The sequence below is a fragment of the Pelobates fuscus genome, chromosome 1 (assembly GCF_036172605.1).
Source record: "Pelobates fuscus isolate aPelFus1 chromosome 1, aPelFus1.pri, whole genome shotgun sequence".
NCBI lineage: Eukaryota > Metazoa > Chordata > Amphibia > Anura > Pelobatidae > Pelobates > Pelobates fuscus.
The window spans coordinates 83,211,278-83,230,186 of record NC_086317.1 but is presented as its reverse complement, the minus strand read 5'-3'; the positions used below and the strand labels follow the sequence as shown (position 1 = coordinate 83,230,186).

The following is an 18,909-nucleotide window of genomic DNA, read 5'->3' as shown; positions in this document are numbered from 1 at the left end:
GTATCCAGGTAAGTAAAACCCCTTCCCTAGTGGTAGTGACCCTTTAATGTTATTATTTAATCATTTATTTAGCGACTGCAAATTCCGTAGCGCTGTACAATGGGATAAACAACTCCTAGTTTACGGAATAAGAATATACCCGGCGAGTAAAAATGCTATCCCCCCCAGATTTTTTTGGGTTCCTACGCCCATGGGAGTGTTCCTTTAACTCGTGTATTTTAATGATATCTTATGCAAGTTCTGCTCTTCACCTGCAAAGCCTTATTCACTAAAATTGACTTTGAGTGTTTTTTTTCCCCTATTTTGACCTACGGTTTTAAATCCCCATTACTGAATATCCCTGAAAGTTTCAGCTACATCCAAACGTTGGGAGCCTGCAGATGAGCTTTGGGTTATTTCACTCAATAACATTGGCCTTCTGGTGAGACATAAGGGTTTAAATCCCATGTATTACAGCATTTTAAAATAAATTGGATTCAGCCAATCACACCGTGCTCACAGCTATGATGCAGAGCTAAAATTCTCTCTATCACAACTGTAATACAATTTTTAAGCCAATCTGATTTTCAAGGATCTATTGTTAACCACTTTTTTCTAGTGTTCGCCAGATTGTTACCGATTTTTTACAGGAAACGGGTAGAAAATAACACTATATGTATGTTATTTCACAATGCTCGATTGATTTAAATTAAAAGTATTTTTAGTTTCAGAGAAAGATTACGGAACGCATTACCCAACACAAAATATATTGGGAGGCATGGGGTAGGTATTTTTTTCCAAAAGCTCCCCTTTAAAACAAGGAGTGCTGGCTATCTCTTGGCACTACCGAGTTAAGCCTAAACATTAAATCTTTCTAGGGGTTTAATTATTTAAAGGAACTCTCTAAGCACCATAACCACTACAGGAGTGACCCGGAAGTCACCTTTGTAAGTTACCATATCATTTTAAAACAGTTTGACTTCTCATGTAGGACCCCCTGGGTGTTGCTCCCTGACTCCACTACAACAGACAGAGAGCTTGAGGCTGGTGATGCCAGGCTTAGCCCATTGGCTGAGAGTTAGCACCTGATGCTGTGCGGGGCTTAGCTCAGGAGAGCTAATGGAAGTTCTTGCTTAAACATTTCTGGCTCTCCATATAAGGTAATGTGGGTGACGAGCAGTTCCCAGTAGACCTCAGGTAACAAGTCCATTGATTTTTAAAATGGTTTGACCACTTACAATGGGGGGAGGACGGGGCACAAGTTCTCTCTTGGCACCATAACCTATACAGCACGCTTAATTGGTTATGGCATTTGGAGTGTTCCTTTAACCACCATATCTTAGACTAGAGCAGGCATAGGCAACTGTTGGCCTTTAAAAAAATAAATAAAGGCAATGCTTCATGCAGAAAAGTTCAGTGCGCACACTGTACACGCAATGCATGGATCAGGGATAGGCAACTGCAGATGTTTTGGACTACACCTCCCACGATGCTTTGCCAGCATTATGGGTGTAAGAGCATCATGGGGGATTTAGTCTACAACATCTGGAGTGCCGACGGTTGCCTATCTCTGAACTAGAGGATGGGATAGAGAAAAACAGGTTTTCCTATCTATTCAGTGATGAGGGATCATGGCCTTGATTAATCCTCACAGTGCCACCTAGGGGTAGGGTGAGTATAATCAGTCAGTCCTCTCCTGGTTAATAAGGAATCACGAAAAACTTGTTAAGATTTTATTTAAAATCATTTGGTGGACATTTTTCCTCAGTTTGCCTACAAAAAAGCAGGAATGAAAACAAACATCCATAAAAACAAAATATAAAAATGTATCAAAATGGACAAATTTGGGGAGAAAAATATATGTGGAGCAGCTTTTTCTTTTCCAGGATTATAATAATATTGACAAAATAGTTATGAACATCAATTACTTTCTTACAGTTAATCATATTCATTATAGCCGAGTATTAAAAATGCATTGTGGGTTTTATAGAAATCCTTTCTTTACAAATGTAGCGTTTTTTTTTGTTTTCTTAAACGTTGAATTCCTATACTCTTGTTTCTCTATGAGGGGCCTGTGCAGTGCAACAAACACTGGGGAATATACTTAGCATTCTGTAAATTGTAGTGAACTGAAAAAAACGAATAGCAAGAGTCAAGCTACAAAACTCATGCTGTCACTATAGCTTGAGAATTTTTCTAAATTGGTTATTGCCCTAAATTTGAACATTCCGTTTTCTAATTCGCTGTAATTTGGTGTTTAAGGAATAAACCACTGTGATATTTCACGTCATTAAACAGATTCTAGTTCTCGTTGGTCAATGGAAATTGTGGAAAACCTGAATAGTTTTTTTGACAGCAGCCATTATATCAAAATAGTTGAACTGGAAAAATTCTCCAAGTCAGCTACGCTTTGAGTTTGGCTACTCTGGTCTTACATTTGAAATTCCCTTTGAATTCTCAATTTAGTAAAGAACTCTGTAGACGTATACAGAGAAGCCGCACTAGATGTAGACCAGAATTTTATTCTATTTAACTATGTGACAAGCAGACAATATTTCTGTCCCCTGCCCGTGACACTATTATCAAGACCCAAAGGGTTAATTGCGTAGAAAACTAGATTTATTTTTTTCAAATTGGTCTAAAATCCGCTTATCAAATTTCCATTTCAGTCAATAACCTTGCAAATCTCTTTTTATTTTTTTAAATTTTTTATAATTCATAGTACATGCATATACAAAAAAGACACATAGCACTGTTAACTATCTGTCTCTGCATGCATGTCGGTATAAATGTATGTATGTGTGTATCTATCTATCTATCTTGACCTCTCTGGTAGTCAATGGGTTAACAGGCTGTTGTCTTACTATATAAATGAGATGGGGGGGGGGGGGGGGCGGCTGTGAAGAAGAGCAGATTAGACATAGAGAAGCATTAGAGTGTGGGGGGAGAGTGGGGGGGGGGCATTGGTCTTTTCTCATTTTCTATCCTGTTAAAGTGCATCAGGGAGACTGTTTGCTGGTTTAATCTGTCAGATCAGAGCTGGATAAGTTGTTGCTGGTTTGTGTCTCTGTGAAAAAAGTGCCTGGGGACAGTGGCAGGGAGACACATGGGTGCCAGTCACAGGCTGTCATGGTATGGGAAGGGCAAGTACCTGTCTGCCTCCAGTGTGGCATCTTCCCTTTCTCCAATAGAAGCACACACAGATTCCCTTGACTGAAACTCTCAGTAACAAAGAGGCAGGGAAAGAGAGAGAGAGAGGAAGAAAAAAAACACCTTAAGAGGCAGTAGCAACATCACATGTAAGCAGAGAGCAGCCTGCTCTGGGAATAAGATGGTATTTTTGAACTCTGCAAGCAAAAAGCGCTTTCATAAATTTTATATGGGAGGCGTTTTATGAGAGAGGGAAGAGAGAGAGAGAGAGGGGGGGGGGGGGGGGAGAGAGAGAGAGAGAGTGAGAGAGACAGAGGGAAGGAGAGAGAAGGATAGACAGATGAGAAGGAAGGAGTAGAGTGAAGCAGAGGTATAGGAAGAGATAGGTAGGAAGAAAGAGTGATCTAGGTGTAGAAGGAGGACAAGAAGAGGTGGGGAGGAGAGAGCAGGAGGGGAGGGGGAGAGATATAGAGAGACAGCCAGAGGAAGACTGGGGCAGAGAGAAGCTGTTGGGTGCTCTGAGTGGGTCTGTCTCATCATTGGCAGTCTATCAGCCCTGGCACAGCTCCTGGTGACAAGGGGCTCCATGACTCTCTTCAGACTATATTCCCCCAGCACTAGGGGGGTGGAGAGGTGTGAACTGCTCTCAGCCAAAAAAGGGGGCGTCTTCCCCCCCTAAATACTCCAGGGAGAGGGGACTGGGGGAGAGAGACACCGATACAGAGGGAGATAGGAGAGCTGCTTGGATTCCAGTGAGGGGACATCCAACCAACGAGAGGACCAGGGTCCATCGGCGGAGGACAGGAGCAGGAGACTTTCACTGTGCTGCTTCTTCTCCCAGGACTATCGCTGTCTCGGATTGCCTCCTGGGTTTGGCTGCTGTGGGACACTCTGGGGTCCAGGCTGTGCCCCTGCCTTTAGGATTAGCTCTGCTCTGAGGATCAGCCCTGGACCAGGGGTGGCTCTCCAGTGTCACAGGTGTCACCATGCAGAGCTCAGGTAGGAGGACCCCCTGCTGAACCCGTCTGCACCACAAAATATACTGACATATATATATATGTTATATACACCTCTACTGAACCCATGTACCCAGTCAGCACCCACATATACTGACACTTTATATATGTTATATACACCTCTACTGAACCCATGTACCCAGTCAGCACCCACATATGCATTTTGTATATTTTATATATACCTCTACGGCTACTTTTATATATTTTATACACACGTGTACTGAACCCCCGTAGCCAGCACCCCACATATAAAGACACTTTTATATACATACACTTACTGACACTTTTATACATATATGCCTCTACTGCACACAGCCCCTACCTCTGATCGCACTTTTATATACTGTATATACCTCTACTCTGAACCCATGTACCCACCATTATTACCTCTCTATAGGAAACTTTTACTCATATATGTGTAGGTGTGTGTGTGTGTGTGTGTGTGTGTGTATATATATATATACACATATATATATATATATATATATATATATATATATATGTATGTATTAATGTTTAGATAGATAGATAGATACACACGTACATTATATACCGTTCTTATCACACTATATAAAACTCTTACACATTTCCCTCTGAACCTAGAACCCCAACCCCAATTACCACTTGATAGGAAAGTCTTACACATACACTCAGCTCTCTTGCTGTCAGTGTACATACACCCCCTGTGCCCATGCCTGCCTGTGTTTAGATAATTTGTAACCGATACAATGTAACATGTTTGGGTTAGGGCTGGCAAGGCTGGTTCTCTAAATGTTGGGGTAAGGAATGTGCCCACTGTAAGTACTTCAAGGACTTACTGTACTTGTCATCACTAAGGAGAGCAGCTGGAGGACTTACTGCTCACTTTAATATTAATGTACCTGTCTGTATGGGATTGTGTAGGTATGTGTGTGTTTATATAAATATTATATGTGTTTGATACAATATATCAAACACATATAAGAAATGTATAGATAATGATATATTCTAGTATCGTCATTTACCACCTTTTTCTATTGGCTGCTAATAATAAATAGAGGATACACGATTGGTTATCTGTATGTCTGTTACAGCTGTATGTGGTAATATTAAAATAAAAACGCCTTATACAGTGTGGTATTATATTATATCTACAGCTAAACTATGTCCTGATGCTCTCACTGCCCTAAATACAAATCGAATGGCTGGACTGTGTGACAGAGCAAGTGTTAACCCTTTCAGGAGGCAAATATCTGCTAAGGGGGGTCCCCAATTTTTCCTGTGCATAGTGTTCGTTTGTATCGATTTATATATCACCTACCTAGCTACATCAGTGTCCGGCCAGATATTGTGTGACTGCTTATCTCCGTGTCCCTGGTACAGCTCACCTGGCTGGGAGTTTTATTTTGGGAACTGTCCCTGATTGCCCCATCATCTGCTCCTCAGTTCTGCATGCCCTTGCTGTGCTAACACATACATCTATTATAGCTTGTATGTGGAGAATAGGTGACAGATATAGCCTCCCCAGGTCTCATGTTACAGATTAGCAGTGTGTTTGTCCTGAGCTGTTGTCTATCTGGATAAAAGCAAAGTTCAGAATGCAGGTGTGGTTATTAAGCAAAGTCTCTCCATTGCACCCAAACAAAGTGCAATAAACAGACAGTGAATGGAGAGGCAGTGATGGGCTTGACTTGATGTGTGCTGCAGCCAGTATTGCTTTCCTGTGGATCATTGTCCTGTTGTATTAACAAACATCAGGCTTTTGTTATCAGAACATGCCTTGTGATGTGCCCTATATCTCAGAGTCACTGTTATTAATAGTATTGTCTCCTTTGGAACACAGTTTGCAGGCACTGGTTTTCTGAACAGAATCATCAATATTTCGAAGCCATGGATTTTTGAATTAGAACGCTTGCTTGCTTCATTCATTCTATAAAGGACTTGTGCTGTTTGTTAGTGTTGTAGAATGGTTGTAGTGATGGTATGTGGTGTCAGTGCACCCTTGCTGGGTTTGTTATGTTGATGGTGGCGGTGGTGGTGGGGGGTGGCTGGTCAGGATTGGCCGAGCCATTGTGACTGGCTCGTGTATAAACACATTATCCTTGCAAAGAAAAAGTCAAACAAAAGAAAACAGATGGTGATGCAATCCCCTGGGGGTGCGGGGACATTACAGATTAGTATGGATCAGATCAGCAGGTTATGAAAGGTGTGAGAATTATTTGCCTTCTTTGAGAGAAAGGATTTGGAAGTAGGTTGGAAGTGAGTGTCTGAAACAATATCTCCCAACCATCTCCTGGGGTGATCCCAGTCAGACCTGGTTTGTGCTAAATATAGAAATAAATTATTAAAATAACTTAAAAAAAAAAAAAAAAATAGGTTAATGTTTTCCTGCTGGAAGCTCCTATACAGAAAATAATATGTTGGCGGTATTTGTGATAGAATGTATATAGTCACTATTTTGACTGTCAATGGTTGTCCAACTTTGGCCCTAGACCAGTTCTTGGGCTCATTTCCTACCAGGCAGATCAAGGTTGGAAACAATCTAATCTTTAACCCTTTTCAGTGCCAGGGTATGGAAATGAAGAGCATAGGGGCATTCTATCTATCCTTTGTACCTCAAAGAGTTAATGGCTGGTGGATTTGAGTAGCAAGCATTTTTTTTTATTGTTTTGTTTCCAATATGTGATATCTGACTGCAGACATGTGAATACTTGGAAGTGTTAGTTATTTTTATACTGTTCTTGCGAAACCAAAAGGAGCATATTAAAATATTAAAGTCCATTAACATTAATATAGGCTATTCCAGACGACTGCTCGCGCGTGCTTGCAAGTTGTTTGCAATGGCCTTATTTACTAAATAGTGCGATGTGGAAATCGACTTGCATCTGGCTAAAATAGCTGGTTGAGGAAAAAATCCTCAGAATGTTAGATTTTTGTTTTAACATTTCTATTTTGGCCTAATTTTACAAACCATCACAACTGACTGATTAGTCAATAAACCAATGAAAGAATAAACCATATTTCTCTGCTGTCCACTGGCTGCCTTATTTAGGGCAACACCAGTAGTTTCTGATTTTTTTTCTTCTTGTTTTTACACATGATGGATGTCAAACAGGTTGTCTAGTGGAGGGGACTGATGTTGGATAAACTGCGGCAAAAGATAAAGGGACATTAATCTGCCTCTCCTTGTTTTCTGAAGCAGGGGGTTTAAGGACGGTCACTAGCTGAGTAAGATTAGCTGCCTGTTGCATTCACCATCCATGCACCTCCATAGACACCAAAAGGCTGGACAAGGATGATGGGAGTTTTGCCTCTGTGGTTGCAATTGAATTTCATTCATGTTTAGCACCCATGTTCACCTGCTTCTTAAAAAAAATAATTTATATTTTCTACTATACATTATACATTATCCCAGTGCTCTCAGTTTTAAAACACAATAAACATGTCTAAAAAAAAAGCTGAATAGTAAGACATTTTGGTTTAACAACTAACTTTTAATATTTACAAAAATCTCAACTCCAGTTTAAAGAGCTTTTCCCAACGTTATTACTTTTGCTTCAGTTTTGTAAGTCGGGGGCCACTCACGTCAACTCATTGTTTGGTAAACAAGACCCCTTAATGTATTGCACTGACCCTGAGCCGTATCAATTTTATGCTATGCAACTTGCAAGATGTCTTCACAACCTACTGTATTAATCACCAGAGTGGTTGTGCTTTGGAGTGAAGCCTTCTCTCTCTCTGACCTTGGAGGGTGTTCAAGGACATGAAGCAAGGCAGGAAAGTGAACCCTTGGAGACTCGCATTAATGTGGGCATTGATTCACTAAAGCCTTGCAGTCCTACCCATAAATGCTTTATGCTCAACCACATTTTCATATTAGATGGTACCTACTCTTACGCAATCTATTGCACTTATCTCAGCCGGTGGTTCCCAAAAATATGGCTTTCAGGTTCTACAACGGGAACTGGCTGTGGCCTTTCTTTGGAATTCTCAGGTTACGTGTTGGTTTGTCACTATTTGCTTTGTTATAAATCACCATTGTTTCGGAACTCTGGAATTAATGGAACATTCTAACTTAAATAATGAATGAATTCTTAGATTGGATCTAATAAAAAGCTTTGCTTACTGAGAATTATGTGTTATTTATTGTTGTTGCTGTGTTCACTGAGTGATATTTTTTGACCAGCATCTAATAAACTATTGAAAATATAGCTGCATATGGAATTATGTTGTTTATAAAGTATGCTTTGTGCAACAGTGCTGAGTGCTTTTAGCTGAATTGGATCTTCAATATAATATATACTCTAGTGAGAGCCTACTTCTAAATTAGAACTAAAGTGAAGGTTATGAGCTGTATACAGACACAAAGCCTAAGCAAAAAATGGTCTGAGGAAGTCTTAGAGTTATACTGGTTTATTTCCCAGGCATAATTCCACCAAATGCTTGGTTTGTGCAGAACATTTAAAATGTAGAATGTAGAATCCTATAGTTTATGGATGGGGAAATTGCCAGGGGAATATGCCGGTCTTGCAGTGATTTCAGCCAATCCAGTGTTTCCCCATAGGGAAGTAGTGGGAGGCTAATGTGCATGTACAGCAATCACTGCACCAATCAGCATCTCCTCATAGAGATGGATTGACTCAGTGACTCCATGACATCAATCGTAGGTCCTGCAAAGATTGCATCCATGGAGTTCCTCTACTGGTTGCCGAAATGACAGCCACTGCCTTAGACCACAATATAAACACTGCCTTTTCTCAGAAATGCCACTGTTTGCATTGCTGAGCCTGCATGGACATGCTCTTTGCCCCTGAACCACTGCATTAACATGTAGTGGTTCTGGTGCTTAACCCCTTAAGGACACATGACATGTGTGACATGTCATTATTCCCTTTTATTCCAAAAGTTTAGTCCTTAAGGGGTTAAAGTTCCTTTTAAAGAATATCTTAGAGTATCTCTAACCTTAACAGCAACGTGCTTAGGAACAGTTTTATATAAACCAGGTGTTGTCCAGGTTGGATAAAATTGACAAAACTCACATCGCTAATGGGGAAGTGGTAATTCTGCATTATCAATGTCGCTGAAATAGGGGCAGTCCTGGGGCAAAAGAAGAGCTTAGATTTATATGAAACCATTCCTAAATAGTGTGACTTTAAACCGGGGGTTGGTACCAGTGGACAATATGCTGCATAAGCTCTACTTCGAGTCGTATTGACTATATTAAATAGAATGCCTCTTTACATAGTATTAGTTTATGTACCAAAACATCACAAGAGATGGATTTTGACAGTTGTAACCTGGGAGGTTTTATTCTTTAGCAGTGTTTCCTAACTCGATCCTCAATGTTGACTTACTATCCAAGATGTAGGCAGCTCTCAATTCTATTCCACAGGGTTACTGACATAACCTAAACATGGATCTCAAGGACTAGGCTGAGGAACACAGTTAGAGGGACTCAAGTTACTAAAGCAGTGTTCTATCAATAGGGAGCCCCATTGTTTTCTAATTTCTCTTAGAATTTCACCATGCAGAACTAAGGAAATTGCTAGTATTAGTGTCTGTATGTTTGCAAAACAGAGAAGGTGACAAAGTCGCATGAATTACATAAAGTACAAATCCAATTTCATGGAAGACTTATTGCAAGTAATGATGTAGGATGCACTGGTCCAGCCAAACCAATAACTACCAGTGAACAGTATAAAGAAAACAGGTCCGGCTCCTTAAATTGATTCAGCATGGTTTTATTGCTGCTTACCTGTCCATTTAAACACCAGTAAATACACACTGATTTACTTTAAAGAGCGCTGGACTTGTTAACTTTTATACCACGAATTGGAGCATTGGAATCAGATTTCCAGGTATGAGAATTAATACGATAAATTATTTTACGGAAGAACAGTAACAGGTGTGTTTTTTTTGGTTTGTCCACTAAATAAATTATTGAAAAGGGAACTGCAATTTTTTTTTTGTGCCAAAACAATCAGTCTCAAAAATTAGTTCAGTTAGAGAATTTTTCAAACGTAGATATTTTGACCACCAAAAAAAAATCAGTTCTCATGTCAGTTTATCATTGCATTGTTAATAAAATATTCTACGTCTAGATTACTTGCACAAATAACAAAGTGGCTACTGTAACAAGCCAATATTCTATACTGAGCCCGAGCCAACAGCTAATGCCTTCTCAAAATCTAGTGGGATCAGTTCTTGCCTGAGTAAGTTGGTACACTAAAGAACTCATTACTTCAATTCGCTGTGTTTCCCCAAGGCACACTGAAGAATTAGTTTTACAATACATCTCTCTGCATGTTCATTACTTTCTAACATATGTTAATAAAATAATAACCTCTACATTTATTGTGGGGAGGGGCGGATTCAAAAGTTTATCCAGACTTATAGCTGAGTGGCTAAAACAAATAGAAGCCTCTGGGCAAATTTCAAGTCTTAAAGTTGTGTGTTGTTAAGCAGTGAGTGCCAGTCGGGCTTTGTTAAGTGGCAGTGTAGTTAATTATTTAAAATCTTGTAGCTGTCTTTCATTAGAATTTATCTGTACATCAACCACAAAATCAGTCAAACACACTCATTTATAAGTTAATGCAAGCTTTGAATTATTTAGTAAGAGTTAGATCAGTGCTGAGCTGCACTCTCTCGCCACACTGTCTCTCTCCTGGTTTAATAGTTCCCAGTAAATGGTGTGTGGGAAAAGGGAGGGGTGATGATAAGGTGGATTTATTTCTGCAGAGAAACGCGAGGGGGGGGGGGGGGGGAAGGTGGGGTGGTCTTTTTTTTTTCATTAATGGGCTTTTTATTTGGATTTGAAATAATTCACAAAATTAGCGTAATTGTTATTGAGGGATAAATAAGGCGAATAAATTTAGATTAGAAATTATTGCAGGAATAATTCAAGAATAGTTATAGGAAAAAAGAAATAAGAAAAAATAATGAATTTTAGAAGAGTGAGAATGGGAGTGTAAGAGAGAGTACAAAATATAAGAAAAAAAATAGGATTAATTCACTAAGCATTAAGTGGTGGAATGTGGACAGTTTAAACCAACATTTGCAGAACTGGAAAATATTTCGGTTTATTGTTTCCATTCCATATTGTCAGCTATTCCAGGTGTAAATGTTGGCCAATTAAGCCACAATTAATTGTTAATAATCCCCCGGCCATCCAAGAATTGTAAACGCATAAAAAGAAACACAGTTTGACAGAGGAACATACATACAGGCATGACATATAAGGAGAACATCACACATTTAAATTAAAAATACTAATGAAGGAGATTAAGGTATAGAACCTTAGAATGTTAAGGTGGATAATAGTGTGAACAAACATTTCATATAAAGGTGCAATCAGAGACAAGACATGTAAACAGACAGTGGTATAAAAATTATTTTATAAATATTCTTAACTTTGTCCATTTATTGTAGATATTTAGTGGCTTTTTGAGCAAAAATTGTTATACCAGTCTGTCAGATATTTTCTATTAGTAATCTTTCCCCCAGGTTTTAATTTTCTAATTATAATATTTTATGTTCAAGGGATAGGAAGCAAGACATGAACAGCTAAAAAAAATAATATAATTATTGGGGGGAAAAAAAGATAAAATGTGAAGGGGAAGGAGATTATTATAGAATTGTAGAATAGCACAGTACTATGACCATGTGTTATTTTTATGTTTCCATATTTGCGAGTTTCTTTAAATCTTACTCTCTAGTCTACTATCGTCTTGGTTACATAGTCATTCCTCAATGTGATCATGTGCAGGATGCCGATATCAGTGTGTGTGTTAATTGAAGGCTGTCTAATGTCTCTATAATTAGTTATTGTGTTGTCCATGGTCTCCATAGTTCGTTAAGTTATGTCACAGTGTCCTTTAGTTTCTCAGTGAGCTCCTCCATGGTGTGTGTATACTTTATTTTATTACATAAGTATTCTATCCTAAATATCGGGTCTTTTCATTGTTTTAGTTAACAGATTCTTGTTGCAGTGGAAATTTTGTGTTTTAAGTTTCATTGAGTTTCTGTTAAGTCTTTGTTATGCTACTTTTCCTTTCAGTAGTGCTACAAATTGACTTGGGTCAAACCAAAAACTCTGACCAAAGTGACACGTAGGTAGGACTCTCCCTCACCGCATATTCTAAAGCCGTATGGAAACTGCTCTCATGTTGATAGGTCTATTGTGGAGTTATACTGCTCATTAGCTCTAGCTCTAGCAGGGGGTTAAAACCTGGATGGCCAAGGACCCTCAGGGACCCTTCGTTAAACAATTTAACACTGAACCATTGAGACTCTAAGCACTATGACTACTTCAATGAGATGTACTGATTGTGATGCCTATAGTTTTCCTTTGCAGCAACACTCCACGCACCATAACCACTACAGTGGCACACGGTGCACTCCAGATACAAAGCTAAATGGTTTGAATACTTACTCTGGGGTATATGTCAGGGCACTTCTGACACTAAAGCCACGACAGCTAAATGGAGCTTGAACTGTTCTTTTAAGCTTCATTTTTGAATCTACTGTGCAAAAAAAATATCACATAACTGAAACTTTAGATATTAAAAATGAAGTAACATCAGACACAGTCTGTAGCCTAGAACCATAGTTTATCGGTGAGGACTTGGTTTGTTTTCATATTCAAGTTTATTACGAGTTCAAGTGCACAGAATAAAAAGGCTACAAAAGGAATTGTTACATCTCTGGGGCCATTTATTAAATGGAGAATTATAAAGAATTCACAAGAAAATAGCAAAGAGACAAAATGGAAATAATCTCAAACTCAGCTATTTTTTTTTACAGCTTGTCAATTTTGGACAAAAGCCTGCACCTTTTTTTTTTCACAATTTAGTGAATAAACCCCAATGTGTAAATGTAATATACATCATGGGTAATATTATCCTTTACGTCAATAGATGCTATTCCCGTGCTTCATTACTGACAGTGTAAACTGCCGCCCTAATAGAGAGGCAGACGACGTGTTTATAGTAGGAAATTACTTGGGCCACTAATATTGATAGCCGAGCTACATATGGCAAGAACATTTTCTTTGAAAACATGTACCAGATGTGATCGTGTGCTAACAGTCTGTTAAATATGCTCACCCCGGGTCATCATTTAATGAGTACTGCATAAAAAATAATAGGGGAACAGGAAAATGATGTCGAATGGACAAATGTGTTAAAAAGAAACAAATGAGATAGGGCAATAACATTAAAAAAAAACAACAACCAAAAGTTGTGTTAAACGAAAGAGACAGGCTTCGACCTTTCCAAATGAGTTTGCTGCATTTATAGAGAAAACAGTACACAATTAGAGACCGGAGAGAAGTAAATGTAAGTAGTTTAGTAGCGAACGTTTATTGTTATCGCGGTCACATGAAAGATCACTTTATCTCCTCTGAATTCCTGCTTATCCGATGATATCTAGAATTATGCTGTCTTCTCCAATTAAGCATACAAGGTTCTTGTCCAAGCAAGCATGGGCGCACTTTTTGTCTAGACACTGTAGAGCAAGGTTTCTTCATTTCAAGTTGGAAGACCATTTATACATTGCATTAGATCTGTTAAGAATTCATGCAGGCTCCTGGTTTGCCTGACTTGTTGTCAGTTCTATTAATAGAACACAGAGGACAGACAAAATGATGATTCAGTAGTCTTATATACCCAACAAAAGAACCTGGTAGTTGTCATTATTGTTTACCTATAGATACTTGGGAACCTACGCGTTCCACATCATTTGAGAACACTCTTAGTCCTGCTACGGGACTGGTCTGGGCCAAGAAGATACAATCAAAGCATAAAATAGATGGAACGATTGTAAGCCACCAAGAAATGGGCAGTTTTGTACACAATGCTGCAATTTTGTCCACTGACCAACATGACATCTTTTGTTTTGGAAGAGGAACAGGGGTAAAGCTGAATGCTGGGGTTTGACCAGGGTCAGTCCCATAATTTGTGGTCTCTTGAATCCTAGTTTACATTGCATGAGATATCATAAGCCAGCCTACAGTTTTGTCTGCTTCATGCTCAAGGATAAGACCCAGCATTCCCAAGTGGCACTCGGGCATCTGTCTTGTTGCTTAGTTGTTACTTTGTCTCTGATGACGGCTCTACGATTTCATTATTTTCTTGCAACAGTCTCTAAGGAAGGGAAAGAAAGAAAGGTGGAGAGATTTCACTGGCAGACCGTGACTGTATGCACTTAGAGCTGAGTTGTCTTTTCTAGTTACCCGTACAAATCTGAAAACATGATCAGAACTGGTAGTAGAACTGGACACTGACTGGCTATAAACTATACAGCTCAAGCCCCTCCTGCTAGGATTAGTTACCAAGGGAAACAGTTACCTTATTGCAAAAGCCTGGCTCACCTCAGCAGGGGGAGCCAATAAAAAGGCTGCGTTAAGATTTAGCTGGGGGTTCTGGGTCAGTTGCCTGCTTGTCGTGCTTTGCTGGAATGTATAAAACCTTATTTCTGATATAAAACTAAAGAGCCACAAACTGAGGCATTGGACTAAGTCAGGCATTTTTTTTCTCTGTGTCGAGCAATCGGTATAGTACAGACAGAAGCTATTTTGGAGACGTTTCAGTTCTCATTAATAAAAGTGATCTTGTTGTTCGACCAAAATCCTTTTTTGCTTGCCCGGACTCCCACATCACAAGCATCCCACAAGAACAGCAAATGTTGCTGCACGTGGCTGAATGCATAGCTGATAATTAGCTCAAATTTTACAATTATTTTATTTCTAAAATGCCAGCATATTCCACACTGGTGGACAGTATTACAAACACATGGATATGCTTTATGTTTTGAGTATACTCTTTATTGAAGGAAGCAGATTGGGACTATGAGAGTCCACAATGACGTGTGCCCATTATGATTCCTTCTGCTACTATTGGATAACCTTCCCATAATTCAATGATACATAACAATATATTTATTTTCAACTCTAAAGTATTCCTATAAGTGTTTAGCTTTCCCGAACCCATATTTGTTTTTTAAAAACAAAGTAAAAATTCACTTTACAGATTACCTGTGATTTAGTGCTATGTGTTCCACCTCTGATGTCATCATTAATAATAATATGGACTTTTCCAAGTCCAGGGCATCTCAAAAATAAGCATTGGGTACACAGGGCTGATGTGCAGCAAATGCTTCTTTATGAGAAGCATTGGAGTATGCATGATGACATATACTGCAAAATCTTAAGGAGGATGGTCCACTAGTGCAATGGTTCCCAACCCAGTCATCAAGTATCCCCTAACAGTCCAAGATTTAGGGACTACCCAGTTGTGTCTAAGGTGTTTTTTAAAAAAAAAAAAACACAACAGGGTAATCCCTAAATTCTAGCCTGGTAGGGGGTACTTAATGTCTGGGTTGGGAACCACTGCTCTAGTGGCCTTCACTGTGTCAGACAGTACAGGCATTGTTTGGACAAACATAAATATTGCTGTCTTTCATATACGCCAAAAAGGTGACAGATTCTTTGCACCGAAAACCACTACTTTAAGATGAATAATTTTGGTGCTAAAAGTGATCCATTAAAGTGCAGTGTCAACTGCAATTCAGAGATACATTGCTGGAAGCTGGACACTATTAAATCGCTAATTTAATATAAAGAACCTTGTGACACAGCAAAAAAAAATTTTGTACGGGGAGGTATCTGCATGAGGCTACATCTATGGGTATCCTACATAATGAAATGGCCACAAGACTTACTCACTAACTAAAATTCTGTAATATAACCAGAAATATTCTGTGTTTCTTCCACAACAGTATTTTTTATTGCATTTTCTCATATAGTATAGTAAAAGATTGCACCGTCTATTGATTATTTTCGTAACTATGAATTGGACCCTATAGCTATGAATTATTTAATGTCAGTCCTCAATATCACCAAAGATTGCCTCAGCTGGAACACAACTTGATCTGGCACGTTTAGTGAGTGAAAAAAAGTATTGGGTAGTGTATCTATTAATATTATTTAGATTGTGGCAGTATTACCGGTATATATAATTCAGTAGATAGACCAACCCTAGGCTGTACCCCATTTAAGCTCTTTTATACAACAGTTCAGCAATGAAACATTTAAGAAAGAAATTTAAGAACAGTCATGTTACAATAGTTGTTTTTGTATTCAGATCTCCAATATTGGCCCACCAGTTGACCAGCCCTGGATGAGATCATGAAAGGGAGGGGTATGAGCTGGTGGCACAGTGCCTCAGAAAAACATCCGTGAATATTACAACAGTTTTCTTATTTATTGAACACAAATACTGCCAGTAAAAGTAAATAGACACTGTGTTTTTTAATACTGCAGAGTCAGCACCAGAATCAATGCATCTTCATTTTATTTAACTCTTTGTGAGTCAAAGTTGAGTATAAACTATTGCACCACAATGTATTTGCAACACTTTGAGTTGTGCTTCTACTCAGCTCTGAGATGAGTTAAATTGAGTAATGGGATTTTTAATCTGGAATAAAAAAAAATAAAAAAACCTTAAATGATCTATGTTTCAATTCAAAATCTCCAGGCGCTTAGGGGCAATGTAAATGCATACAAGGTGCAGCCTTTACAAACGTAGTGATTTCACGTCAGAAATGTCAACAAACTAATGCTAGGAAAATGTTCACAGAAGAGGCAGCTATAACGCTTTATCAGTGTGAAGCCTGTCGATAAAAGCACACATGAGAAATCCGCGGCCAGGCTGCACTTAAATGTCTGACGTTGGCCGTGGTGATTGTTTCAAAGAATTCAGGGTATTAAATTTCTCATAGATGAGGCTGACCAGAATTCTTTACAAACAAGGGATGGTTATAAATGGAGACGGGGGGATCACACAGGAAGGGACCTTATTCACATATATTTTTGCTACATATGCGGGCGTTCTAGGAGAAGTAGCAGGGATGCTTGGTGTGTGGTCTAAACTCTGCTAGTTGACACCCCAAAGATAGCCCACACCCCTCAATCCTGCTTTCACCTACAAGGGAAGTAAGGACTTGGGGTCCAGTCACATACATACACCCTGCAATTCATGGTTATAAAGCATGCATCTTGCAAGGTAACACAGATTATAAAAACATAGAAACATAGAATGTGACGGCAGATAAGAACCATTCGGCCCATCTAGTCTGCCCAATTTTCTTTTAAATACTTTCATTAGTCCCTGGCCATATCTACGATAGACTTATGTCTATCACACTCATACTTAAACTCTCTCACTGTGTTAACCTCACGCACTTCAGCTGGAAGGCTATTCCATGCATCCACTACCCTCTCAGTAAAGTAATACTTCCTGATATTATTTTTAAACCGTTGCCCCTCTAATGTGAGACTGTGTTCTCTTGTTGTTTTAGTCTTCCTTCTTTTAAATATAACATCATTCCCTCGTGCAGGTTATATTTCCCTTAGTGCTCTTTGAATGTATGTGTGTTTGTGTGGTTTTTTTTTTATAGTATCCTTTATAATATTTCTAACTAATGAAAGGGACATGATATCAGTGTCCTAATGCAGAATAATAGATATATCTTCTAAAACGTGCCCCTCTGTGAGTCATACAGGAGAAAGTCATGCAAATCCGGGCTTTTTTAATTGTCCAAGTAGGGATGATTTCAAAATGTCATTTAGAAAAAAACACTAATCATAGCAGCGCACTGGAACGGCTGGTTTTGAAATGGCACCAAATTCAAGTGAGCAGACCTCCATTTCAATGGCCTTTAAAGGGGCACTGTTTGTAGACCTGCCATCAACATTAATGAAGTTATGTACTGCAACTCTCAACATTTTAATTTGTCCCAAGACTGACTTAGAATGTAGAATGTTGGTGCAATCCATGGTATTTTGAATGCCTGATTTGTTTAGGCTTAGGCTAGTAGATCTAGCAGAATGGCTCACACACAGGAGTTAAATAAAGAGCGAAGATTGGGGAGAAAAAATGGCAAGAAAGAGAGAAGATATAAGTTGAGAGAAAAAATAGAAACAGAAGATGAGATGGTTCTCAGAAAAATGAGGAACACTGCGGGATAATTACTATAGAGTAATTATTATAGAGATTATACTAATATCACTAACAGAGTAGTCGATATAGTCTCTGGAATAGTATTCCTGTGTAATATTAAGATATATCAGTATATAGAATTATCCTCTCCATAATATTAGACCGCTAACTGCTTAGACTGTGGAATAACGTTACAATTCTAATGAAATATTCATTTAAATTGGGCCATTTATTGATAGAGTCTCCGGCAATACGTAAGTTAATAATGTGTGATATGGACACGCAGAATACAATATTATCTTGTTATCCATATGCTATTCCTAGTTATTATATGACTGGATATATACACAGCAGTGGATAATACGTACACTCTGCCTCCCTCACAACCAGTCGAAAACTATAGCATTTTCCCACCTACAAATCCACTGTGATGAATGTACGCCTGACATACTGGTAATTATCCTTGAGTCGCCCCAGTTATAAATAGATATTAGTATCTAGTAAAATAAAGGGTGGCTAGATCTTACTGGAGTGCTTTAATATTTGTAGATGACCTGTGACAGGCAACACTAATCTAAAGAAATATGAAGAATTTCTTGAATACAAAGTAGGTTGGCTTATCCAGATTAGAGAATGGTTGAATAAAAGAAACGGGAGGCAAATGGAAGTCAAATGAGACCTGGGCTGTTCCAGGCTGCTTGAAATAATTGCATGTTTTTACAGAAATGTGATAATCAATTAATCATTGCAAATGGTGATTAACTAGTAATTACAGAAGTATCAGATGC

At 38.7% G+C, this 18,909-nt stretch overlaps 1 protein-coding gene across 1 annotated transcript in view; it reads left to right on the top strand.

Annotated features, from left to right (window-relative positions):
* Positions 1–3,399: 3,399 nt before the first annotated feature.
* Positions 3,400–18,909, top strand: part of RTN4RL1 (reticulon 4 receptor like 1) — a 175,914-nt gene continuing 160,404 nt past the window's right edge. Inside the window, exon 1 of the mRNA XM_063449940.1 lies at positions 3,400–4,128. Within this exon, the coding sequence (XP_063306010.1) occupies positions 4,116–4,128 (13 nt within the window). The 5' untranslated portion in view covers positions 3,400–4,115. The remainder of the gene's footprint in view (positions 4,129–18,909) is intronic.